Raw genomic sequence first — 12,577 nt, 5'->3', positions numbered from 1 at the left:
TCGAGACCATCCTGGTCAACATGGTGAAACCCCGCCTCTACTAAAAATACAAAAAATTAGCTGGGCATGGTGGCACACGCCTGTAGTCCCAGCTACTCAGGAGGCTGAGGCAGGAGAATTGCCTGAACCCAGGAGGCGGAGGTTGCAGTGAGCCGAGATCGCGCCATTGCACTCCAGCCTGGGTAACAAGAGCAAAACTCTGTCTCAAAAAAAAAAAGAAAAGAAAAGAAAAAAAAGAGCTGAGTTCTCAGAGCACTCCAAATTCATCACTTATGGGACACAGCTTTAAGTATTTTATCTTGTACAACACAATTTAGCAGCTTAAACACCAACACAAACATACTGAGCCAGAGTGAGACCAAGTGACAAAGTGCCATAGGTGCAGGTACGAGTCCCTAAGGCCTGGATTTGAACCCCCGTTTCCCTAATTATTAGTTGTGTGGACCGCATAAATCTCTAAGTCCTTATCCCCCTCCCCCTTTGTTAAATGGAAATATAACTGGACCACTTCCCAATGTTATACCTGAAGCATCAACACAGCACCCAACAAGAATCTCTCAGTGATGTTCATCTTTCTTTCTTATTTTTTGTACAGACAGGGTGGGTCTTGCTATGTTGTCCAGGCTGGTCTTGAACCCCTGGCCTCAAGTGATTCTCCCGCCTGGGCCTCCCAGTGCTGGAATTACAGGTGTGAGCACTGTATTTGGCCAATGTTCATCTTTTTTACTGATAATCTGGGAAGAACTTAAAATTATTAGCAACTGAATTGAACAAGGAGTTCCCTCCTGACTCATCCTCCCTTCAGCTAGCACCAAAAACATCTACAAACATTTCAAACTCATTAGAGAGACAATGAGTTTGAAAAACAGAATTCTTTCCAGAGAAAAGAATAAGATGGGCTCTTCACAGCTGCCAGTGTTTTAGAGCCAAAAGGGTCATCAGATACCCTCTTATATCAAACTCCTCCTTTATTACGTCATTGTCAGCCACAGTCTTCAGGCTTCTATGAGGCCTTGAGAAAGACAGACAGGAACAACGGCAGCTACAGCTCTCACAACTGTCCTTGGCAAGTGCAGCTGGCCCCCAAAATCAACAAGAGGTCTGAAGCAAGCTCCACGTGAACACGAGAAAATGACTAGAGAGCAAAGAAGCAAGTCTTTGAGGTTAGCATGCCACAGGTTGTCCAAGATACTGTTCGAATAGACTCTGCCTTTCAACACATGAAGAAGGCTCTTGCACTTAACCAGGTACTAAAAGGAAATCACTGCTATTGAGAAAGAAAATTGAAATATCATGTCCTTCAATTATCTCAGTGTCTTAGAAGTGCCTAAACATTATTTTGAGATAGAGTACCAGTGATATGAATAAATCTGGTGAATCAATAGGTCAAGGCCAGCCTGGACTATTTTATTATATTAGCTAACCACGCCAGCATCAGAGTTCTCCACTGGCAGTTACAAGGAGCCCAAGCTCCCATTGTGTAAAACGTATACAGAGGCCAAGCGCTCCGTAACGGTTAGGGTTAGAAAACCTACTGTCGTAAGACACTGGCCCACCATATCCAAGGCAACCCAAAAACATACCAGCAGGCTAAGATGCAGAACCCTGTGAAGAGGATGATGGGGATGGGATAGGATGCACAGAGGAGCCCATGGTTGTAGAAGGCCCGAGATATCTTCTCACGCAGCCTTTCAGTCAGGGTCATCCTCAGCCGAAGTCACCTTGCTGCCATCCCGGAAAGTGACCATGGATCAGCCTGGCACACACTACACAGCAGTGACAATGAACAACATGTGCAGGTACCTGGTCAAAAGGGAGAAAAGCCAGTTAACAAAGACTACTTGGCTCTGCACGCTAGGACTGCTGGAGGGAGGCAACAGTTATGTGGCTGGGGAATGGTTTCAGAATGCTTATATGCAAGGTCTAGCGACATCAAGCCCACCACACACACACACACACACACACACACACACACACACTCTCTCTCTCTCTCTCTCTCTCTCTCTCTCTCTCTCTCTCTCCCTGCCCAACTCCCTCCCTCCTATATTAGGCAATGCTAAAAGGCCGCTCCCCAAAGGGCATTTTTCTCATGTGTGGCACAGGAAACCATGCCTGTGTAACAGACGTCACCTTCAGCTACTCTCTGTCAAACAGGCATTCTTCCCCATGCTTCTCTATGCACAAACCCCACTGAAAGAAATCCTTGGGAAAAACCTTTATATAGGAATGGCCTCCCCAAAACACACTGTTGTACAAATAGCGATTTACCCGTGAATAATGTTCAGTGGGGTCAGTCCTCAACATAAAAACACCCAAAAGCTTAGGCCTCTGAATAATGGTCACTAAGCAAAATTCACACTAGTAGAAGTCTCTGCTCTTGGTCCTATAGTTATTCCTGGGAGCGTGAAGGCAGAGAGCACCTCCTGTTCCTACCTGCCCAGTAGGCGTCCCCTTCTACGAGGAACAGCAGCCTGGTGTGGCTCAGGGAAACCACCTCACTCCACAGGATTTAGTCTGGATTAACTATGAGTCAAGGTGTCCTGTGCTGACCCAAGCTACACCAATTGGGCCTCTCTCCCTGGACTTTGACTTCTAAACACAAAAACAGGAACTGGATATTCATGATGTTTATTCAGACCACAGAGGTTCCTGCTCCCAAGATCCCCAGGCTGTTCTGGCTTCCATCCTTTCTGAGGACTGGCTCATCAACTTTTCTGTATATCCTTCCAATAAATTCTCTTTTTGCTTGTGTTAGCCAAAATTAACTTCTGGTGCTTTCAAACAAGTAACATTAAACCAATAAAATCAGAATAGAAAACTCTAGGAGGCCCAGGGATCTAGAATCATCTTCCCAACTGAGCTCTCCAATGGAATCCAAGTTTAAACCTACTTATCTTGTTCCACGTTGCTGTTTTCTTTGGTCTATGCTAGAGGGAACCTGCCCAGACACATGTCTTGGCTTGATTACACTCACTGATGAAAACCCAGACTCAAAGATGATTCCTCTAAGTGTCCAGACCAGAAACAAGAAGCAAAAGGAGTCACACCACAACCAACTCAAGAGCCAGAAGAAATGGCTCTCGCTCCTTCTACCCTCCCAAAAGCACAAGCCTTACATGCACATGCAAGTTTCCAGTCTGGGAACCTTTTTTTTTTTTTTTTTTTTTTTTTTTGAGACGGAGTTTCGCCCTTGTTACCCAGGCTGGAGTGCAATGGCGCAATCTCGGCTCACCGCAACCTCTGCCTCCCAGGTTCAAGTGATTCTCCTACCGCGCTCTTCCAAATAGCTGGGATTACAGGTGTGCACAACCATGCTCTGCTAAGTTTTATATTTTTCTGTAAAAACAGGGTCTCACTGCCGGGCGCGGTGGCTCACGCCTGTAATCCCAGCACTTTGGGAGGCCGAGGCAGGTGGATCACGAGGTCGAGAGATCGAGACCATCCTGGTCAACATGGTGAAACCCCGTCTCTACTAAAAATACAAAAACTTAGCTGGGCATGGTGACACGTGCCTGTAATCCCAGCTACTCAGGAGGCTGAGGCAGGAGAATTGCCTGAACCCAGGAGGCGGAGGTTGCGGTGAGCCGAGATCGCGCCATTGCACTCCAGCCTGGGTAACAAGAGCGAAACTCCGTCTCAAAAAACAAACAAAACAAACAAACAAACAAACAAAAAACAGGGTCTCACTATGGTTTCCGGGCTGGTCTCAAACTCCTGGGCTTAAACGATCCAACTGCTTCAGCCTCTCAAAATGCTGGGATTACAGGCATGAGCTACCATGCCCAGTCAGTACTTCTTTTTTTTTTTTTTTTTTTTTTTTGAGATGGGGCAAGTAGCACAATCTCAGCTCAATGCAACCTTCACCTCCTGGGTTTAAGCTCTTCTCCTGACTCAGTCTCCCAAGTAGCTGGGATTACAGGCACCCATCATCACGCTTGGCTAATTTTTATATTTTTAGTAAAGACCAGGTTTCGCCATATTGGCTAGGCTGGTATCAAACTCCTGACCTAAAGTGATCCACCCACCTAGGCCTCCCAAAGTGCTGGGATTACAGGCTTGAGCCACAGTGCCCGGCCAAATTATTTTTGTTTACTTGGTCTCAAACTCAAACTTTGTTTTCTTTTTTTTTTTTTTTTTTTTTTTTTTTGAGACGGAGTTTCGCTCTTGTTACCCAGGCTGGAGTGCAATGGCGCGATCTCGGCTCACCGCAACCTCCGCCTCCTGGGTTCAGGCAATTCTCCTGCCTCAGCCTCCGGAGTAGCTGGGATTACAGGCACGCGCCACCATGCTCAGCTAATTTTTTGCACCATTAGTAGAGACGGGGTTTCACCATGTTGACCAGGATGGTCTCGATCTCTTGACCTCGTGATCCACCTGCCTCGGCCTCCCAAAGTGCTGGGATTACAGGCTTGAGCCACCGCGCCCGGCTTTGTTTTCTTTTTAAACGAAGTCTTGCTGTGTCGCCCAGGTTCGAGTGTAGTGGCATGATGTCAGCTCACTGCAACCTCTGCCACCTTCCAGGAGTTCAAGTGATTCATGCCTCAGCCTCCCTAGTAGCTGGGAGCACAGGCATGCATCACCATGCTTGGCTAATTTTTGTATTTTTAGTAGAGACAGCGTTTCACTATGTTGGCCAGGCTGGTCTAGAACTCTTTATCTTAGATGATTCGCCAGCCTCAGCCTCCCAAAGTGCTGGGATTACGGGCATGGGCCACCATACCCTGTCTCAATTATTATTATTATTATTATTATTTTGGAGACGGAATCTCGCTCTGTCTAGTAGTTCATATGCAACTTTATGAGTTCAATTTGTTGAGTTCCTTCCTCCATGCAATCTTCCTAACAATTTTCCTGGTCTTCTAGCTAGAAAGCCAGGGGTTTAATTACCCTAAACCTGCTGAGTACCTCCCACAACTGTGACTACCTCTAGTACCTCCAGAGAAAAGCAACGAGAGAAAGGAAAGAACAAAATCAAGGATGCCCTCCATGCTCCTGGGACCACAGGCCCTCTAAATAGAAGAATTCCTTTCCTATCCATCTGCCAATGTCACTGCTGTCTCCACCACCACAGAACTGCATGGAAGGCCAGAGCAAGAGAAAAGGAAAAAAGACAAAGCAAACAACACACAAGATTTCTTCCTTCACCCCTACTCCTGATCTATGAGCATCCCCTTTCCTCCTCAAACTACTGTCACCCAGGCTGGAATGCAGTGGCATGATCATGGCTCACTGCAGCCTCCAACTTCCAGGCTGAATCAATTCTCCCACTTCAGCCTCCCATATAGCTAGGACTACAGGGGTGCAGATGGGTTTCACCATGTCACCCAGACTGGTCTTGAACTCCTAGACTCAAGCAATCCTCCCACCTCAACCTCCCAAAGAGCTGAGATTATAGGCTGAGCCACCCACCATGCCTGGACCTCACAGTTCTTTTCCTGTCCCTTTCCAATTCACCTTATCTCAGAGGTCAGAGTGGATACAGATTCTACCAATCCCATGAGCAGGATCCCCTTGTGCACTTAGAATAAAGCCCAAATGCTTCTCCCTAGCTCCCAGGGCTCTACACAACCCACCTCAGTCCTCCCTAACTTCGTCTCATGTCACCTCTCCGTTTTGTTTTCTTCCAATGCCTTATGTGCGCCAACCTCATTCCCATCTCAGGAACCTGGCACATACTGCTCCATCCTCTATTCCCTCTTCTGTTTATAGGCTGGTTCTTTTTCATCCTTCAAGTCTCAGCTGAAATATCACTTCTACAAAAAGACCTCCCCTGACGATATGTTTTCCAGTAGTTCTCTTTAAATGCACCTATACTCCCAGCTACTCAGGAGGCTGAGGTGGGACGATCCCTTGAGCCCAGGAGTTTTATGCCAGCCTGGGCAACAAAGTGAGACCCTGTCTCTGAAAACAAACCTCTTGTTGAATAAGTGATGAGGAAACCAACCATCCCAACCAGCATCAGATGTCAGAACAGTGCTCAGTACACATCTTCTCAACTTCTAATTGTGATACAAAGCACCTCAGGTATTCTGGGAGAAAGACAAAGACAGACAGCTAATAATCCCCTCTCTCTTAATGAAATAATCAACAAGGAACACTTCATCCAACCTCTTCTTCACAAATGTCCCAATCTAAATCCTTGTTAGAAACGCAAATTCTTGGGCCTATCCCAGACCTGGTGAATCAGAAAATCTGGGGGTGAGGCCCAGAAATCTGTATTTAACAAACCCTCCAGTTGACATCAATATATTCAAGTTTGAGAACCACTGCCCTACCAAACCCTGGAGCCCAAGAGTTTCCAAATTAAGTCAACTCTATGGTGCCCCCATTTTGAACATATGTCTAAACTGAACTAGCATGCCAGGCATGGTAGCTAACTAATGTCTGTAATCTCAGCAGTTTGGGAGGCTGAGGCAGGAATATTGCTTGAGACCAGGAGTTCAAGACCAGCCTGGGCAACATACAGAGACCCTTTCTCTACAAAAAAATTTTTTTTAATTAGCCAAGCATGGTGGCTCATGACTATAGTCCCAGCTACTTGGGAGGCTGAGTGGGAAGGATTGCTTGAGCCTAGGAGGTCAAGACTACAGTAAGCTGTGATTGCTCCACTGCACTCTAGCCTGGGCAAAAGAGCAAGACCTATCTCAAAAAATAAAAAAAATAAAAAATGAAGTGGACTAGTGGTAGATATCTAAAACCACCAGCCTAGAAAATTCTAACAGTCTCCTATCTGATTTTGCTACCTACATCTGAACTTCATTTCTGGATTCTCTTCCCACACTGTCAGTATGGACAGCTTCCTAAAATAAAGAACTGCTTATGGCCAGGCACAGTGGCTCACATCTGTAATCCCAGCACTTTGGGAAGCTGAGATGGGAGAACTGCCTGAGCTCAGGAGTTTGAGACCAGTCGGGGCAACATGGTGAGACCCCATCTCCTTAAAAAAAATTTTAGCCGGGCGCGGTGGCTCAAGCCTGCAATCCCAGAACTTTGGGAGGCCGAGGCGGGTGGATCACGAGGTCAAGAGATCGAGACCAGCCTGGTCAACATGGAGAAACCCCGTCTCTACTAAAAATACAAAAAATTAGCTGGGCATGGTGGCGTGTGCCTGTAATCCCAGCTACTCAGGAGGCTGAGGCAGGAGAATTGCCTGAACCCAGGAGGTGGAGGTTGCGGTGAGCCGAGATCGTGCCATTGCACTCCAGCCTGGGTTAACAAGAGCGAAACTCCATCTCAAAAAAAAAAAAAAAATTTTAATGGGGAAAAAAAAACACACAACTGCTTATGTCACCTCTTGCACAAAAGTCTTGAATGGCTCTCCAGTGTCTGCACATTTGAGACCATACGTCTTTGTTTATTACACAGGTACACTCAAAATATACTGAAACCTCTTTCCAGCTTTCTTCTTGTCAAATAAAAATAACTATACTTACAAACCATGTGTCAGCCTCTCAGCTAAGACTTTTGCCTACGTTATCTCCTGAATCCTTGTAAAAAATAAGTAACACTTTTAAAAAACAACTGCTTTTATTATTTCAATTCCACAAATGATCAATCTGAAGCCCAGAGGTATAATCTGCCCCCATGTCACCCATCTAGAAGGCCCCCATGAATATCACAGTCATGCTGGGTATCTGGAATTCTTTTCCCAAATAACCTGCATTCCCACTTGCCACACCTTTGCAGTCAAGGATCTCTCTTTACTGAACACCCTTTTCCCATCTTCCCAGTCTAATTCCCCACCTCTAATTTCTCTATCCAGCCTTCAGGCACTGGATAAAATGCCATTTCCTCCATAAGCCTTTTCTTTTTTTTTTTTTTTTTTTTTTTTTTGAGGAGGAGTTTCGCTCTTGTTACCCAGGCTGGAGTGCAATGGCGCGATCTCGGCTCACTGCAACCTCCGCATCCTGGGTTCAGGCAATTCTCCTGCCTCAGCCTCCTGAGTAGCTGGGATTACAGGCACGCGCCACCATGCCCAGCTAATTTTTTGTATTTTTAGTAGAGACGGGGTTTCACCATGTTGACCAGGATGGTCTCGATCTCTTGACCTCGTGATCCACCCGCCTCGGCCTCCCAAAGTGCTGGGATTACAGGCTTGAGCCACCGCGCCCGGCGTCCATAAGCCTTTTCTAAACATCACCCCATTCATTTTGTGCCAGAAACACATAAGTACTGTTAAAACAACATTATGTTCAAACTATTAAGAGATCATCTCTGCCAATGCTGAAGACATCTGACAAAATTCAACCCTCATCCTTTTAAAATAAGAATAGACAGATGCTTAGTAAATACGTGTATTTATATACATACATACACGCTGGCTGGGCATGGTGGCTCTTGCCTGTAATCCCAGCACTTTGGGTGGCCGAGGCAGGTGGATCACCTAAGGCTGAGAGTTCAAGACCAGCCTGACCAACATAGAAAAACCCCGTCACTCCTAAAAATACAAAATTAGCAGGGCGTGGTGGCACACACTTGTAACCCCAGCTACTCAGGAGGCTGAGGCAGGAGAATCGCTCGAACTCGGGAGGCAGAGGTTGTGGTGAGCCAAGATCGTGCCATTGCACTCCATCCTATGTGACAAGAGTGAGGCTCAGTCTTTGTGTATATATATATATATATATATATATATATATATATATATACACACACACACACACACACACACCCCTACACATACAAACATACACACACACACTCTAGGAGGCCAAGGTGGGTGGGTCCCTTGAGGTCAGGCGTTCAAGAACAGCTTGGTCAACAAGGTAAAACCCCATCTCTACTAAAAAACACAAAAATTAGCCAGGCATGGTGGCAGGCACCTGTAATCCCTGCTACTCAAAAGACTGAAGCAGGAGAACTGCTTGAATCCAGGAGGTGGAGGTTAGAGTGAGCCAAGATTGTGCCACTGCACTCCAGCCCAGATGACAAAGTGAGACTCTGTCTCAAAAAATAAAAATAAAAATACATATATACATACATATAATAATAAAATACCATTGCACTTCAGCCTGGGTGACTCTGTCTCAAAAAAGAAAAAAAGAAAAAGACAATGAGGAAATTCTTTTTTTTTTTTTTTTTTTTTTTTTTTTTTTTTTTTTAGATGGAGTTTCGCTCTTGTTACCCAGGCTGGAGTGCAATGGCGCGATCTCGGCTCACCGCAACCTCCGCCTCCTGGGTTCAGGCAATTCTCCTGCCTCAGCCTCCGGAGTAGCTGGGATTACAGGCACGCGCCACCATGCCCAGCTAATTTTTTGCACCATTAGTAGAGACGGGGTTTCACCATGTTGACCAGGATGGTCTCGATCTCTTGACCTCGTGATCCACCCGCCTCGGCCTCCCAAAGTGCTGGGATTACAGGCTTGAGCCACCGCGCCCGGCCGAGGAAATTCTTACTTATTAATGATGAACTATCATACAGAAACATTTATAGAAAAAAGCAAGGGAACAGTGTGCTACTTTCATGTAAGAGAACAGTGGTCTCTGCTTATTTGTCTATAAATGCACAAAACACCTGGGAACAGACACACGAGAAGTGGCAGCACCGGCAGCCTCTGGGGTGCAGGATGGAAGGGAAACTTTCCCGTGTATTTACCTTTCCAATTTTGTGTCATGTAAATGTATTTCTACATTGACAGTTAAATATAAAAATAATGAACAAAGTTTCCTGTGGAAGCAGCAGCCCTATTCTCCAAGCTTCTGTAACTATGTATTGTTACCTTGCGTTCTGACTTTCTTAGCCTCCCGGATTGACTGCGGTCCCCTTCAGAAGAAAGGCGTAACTGAATGGCCTTGTGTTCCCTAGAGCACCCAGCACCTCACCTGGTGCCAAGCAGAAAGTCACTACAGGACTGTGCTAAACTAGTCCACTGGTACAAACAATTCATCCCTTTGGGGAATGTTTTTCTGAAAGCTGTCAAGTGGACCAATGCTCAGGACAGAAAATTGCTTCTCTAAGCATCAAAATTAGCCAGTAAAGTGGGAGAAATTCCAGCAGACCAAGTTAGCAGTAATGAAAAAAAGGCCAGGAGGGGGGTTGCTCACACCTTTAATCCCAGCACTTTGGAAGATCGAGGTGGGTGGATCACCTGAGGTCTGGAATTTGAGACCAGCTTGGCTAACATGGTGAAACCCTATCTCTACTAAAAATATAGAAGATAGCCAGGCATGGTGACATGTGCCTGTAATCCCAGCTACTCAGGAGGCAGATTCAGGAGAATCACTTGAACCCAGGAGGCAGAGGTTGCAGTGAGCTGAGATCACACCACTGCACTCCAGCCTGAGCAACAAGAGCGAAACTCTGTCTCAAAAAGATAATAATTAAATAGTATTGAAAAAAATAAAGGAATTTTAGTTAATGAACGAAAGCTGATTTCAGAGAATCTGAAGCCTGAAAACACACATATTCAAGAGGATGCATATTGCTACATTCAGAGTAATTGCTGGGATGGCATAGAAACACCCAAATTGAAGGAAGACCAAATTATATTAATTGGTTGTGGTTGTCACAAATAACTACACGATAATATCAATCCTCTTGGCAACAGAGTATCAACAAACATACTAAAGATTTTCTTCCACAATGCCAGCTACCTACATTCTCACTCCCTCTTGACCTGGGCAGGAATGACTAACAAAGGGACTGAACATCTGCTAAGAATCAGGTTTGCTTATTTATTTATTTGTTTGTTTGTTTATTTTTGAGATAGAGTTTCACTCTTGTTGCCCATGGCACGGATACCGCTCACTGCAACCTCCGCCTCCTGGTTCAAGCAATTCTCTTGCCTCAGCCTCCCAAGTAACGGGATTAGAGGCATGCACCACCACACCAGGCTAATTTTCTATTTTTACTAGAGACCGGGTTTCACCACGTTGGTCAGGCTGGTCTCGAACACCTGACCTCAGGTGATCCGCCAGCCTCAGCCTCCCAAAGTACGGGGATTACAGGCATGAGCCACCTCACCTGGCCAAGAATCCGTTTTAAAGCTGAAACAACTTGAGAACCCACAGGGCAGCCTTGTCATTTCACACAATGAGACTCTTGGCCCATGGACAGACTGTCCTCAGCCTCAGCCCCAACAGGTACTAATAGGGGCACAGCCAGCACCAGCCTCCTGCCACCAGCCACACATGAGCATATCAGACCACAGAGGCCGAAGACCCTTTGCCTGATTTCCTGCAAGAAGTGTGCTCTGCTGGAGGGCACCAAAGCTCCTGACAGTTTATACAATCGAATCCCAAAATGGGAGATGTGACAAGTCTCTGTTTTATTACCATTTCAAGAACTCTTAATATAAATGTTGCATGGAAGACAGTTCCAAACACAGAACATGCAAAGAGGGGAGGAGTTTGTGAGAACAGTGGCACAGAAGGAAGCACAGAGATGAGACTCACCTGGGGCCGTTTTCCTCAGGGTCAAGGTCCAGGAGCCCCTAGAGCTCTCTCCAGCACACCAGCTGCCCCTTCCAACAACTGGCCCCTTCCAACAACTTCTTTCCCAGGAAGACCTCCCCTCTGCACTCTTTTCATGCCCACTAGCCACTGAGAGCCTTCCACCCCACTCGCTGCTGGCCCCAGGACTCCCTCCACACTCTTGAAGGCAAAGGGTAGTACTGTAGGCTCACAAACCTAAACACTGTGGTTCCTGTCAAGTCTTTTTTTAATTTTAATTTTTTTTTGTTTCTTTATCCAGCTGCTCCAGGATAATCTGTCAAGGTCACAACGTATGAAGCCTCACAGATAAACAAATCACATCTACATGGTGCTCATTCACAAATATTTGGTCAAAGTCTAAAAATGCAAAGATTTTTGTTTCTGTCTCAAATTGTGCGGCCTCCTGCAAGTTTTAATTGCTTATTTCTCATATCTATAATCTGGTGCTAAGTAACATTTTCCAGCTAACAGGACAGCTGTGGACTACTGATATGCACTGGGACCACAGAATTCTTCCAAATGTTCACAATCATTTCTCAGATTGGAACATGTTTGCCTTGCAGACATTTATAGAGGCAAAGGAACAGAAAGCTACCAAACTTCAGAGCTAGAAGAGATGGGATCCTCCAGCACAATATCCTATTGGTAACAAAGAAACTGAGGCTTAGGGAGGGTCATGCCAGATGATCCAGGTCATACAGCAAATGACAACAGTCAATACTCTGGTTCCAGGCCGGGCGCGGTGGCTCAAGCCTGTAATCCCAGCACTTTGGGAGGCTGAGGCGGGTGGATCACGAGGTCGAGAGATCAAGACCATCCTGGTCGACGTGGTGAAACCCCGTCTCTACTAAAAATACAAAAAATTAGCTGGGCATGGTGGCGCATGCCTGTGATCCCAGCTACTCAGGAGGCTGAGGCAGGAGAATTGCCTGAACCCAGGAGGCGGAGGTTGCGGTGAGCCGAGATCGAGCCATTGCACTCCAGCCTGGGTAACAAGAGCGAAACTCCGTCTCAAAAAAAATAAAAATAAAAATAAAAATAATGAGGCTGAAATAAACATGAAAATTAGTTTTATTTTTTCCTGAGACCCACGTGCATCTTTATGCTTACATACCATCTTTGGACCCCACTGCAAAACTTCCTTATG

General features: G+C 45.9%; 1 protein-coding gene across 4 annotated transcripts in view; it reads right to left on the bottom strand.

Annotated features, from left to right (window-relative positions):
• The window catches only part of SCAP (SREBF chaperone), a 50,119-nt gene that overhangs the window by 33,884 nt on the left and 3,658 nt on the right, over positions 1–12,577 (bottom strand). For 3 of the 4 annotated variants that reach the window (XM_003926287.4, XM_010337022.3, XM_074403946.1), the window contains exon 2: positions 1,584–1,803. In XM_003926287.4, coding sequence (XP_003926336.1) covers positions 1,584–1,705 — 122 coding nt within the window. In that variant the 5' untranslated portion in view covers positions 1,706–1,803. Of the gene's footprint in view, positions 1–1,583; positions 1,804–2,433; positions 3,173–12,577 lie in introns of those variants that run through there. The other variant, XM_010337021.3, reaches the window with a different exon arrangement.

Source organism: Saimiri boliviensis, chromosome 8 (assembly GCF_048565385.1).
Source record: "Saimiri boliviensis isolate mSaiBol1 chromosome 8, mSaiBol1.pri, whole genome shotgun sequence".
Taxonomy (NCBI): Eukaryota; Metazoa; Chordata; class Mammalia; order Primates; family Cebidae; genus Saimiri; species Saimiri boliviensis.
The sequence above is the reverse complement of the archived record's forward strand: the minus strand, read 5'-3'. Positions and strand labels throughout refer to the sequence as shown.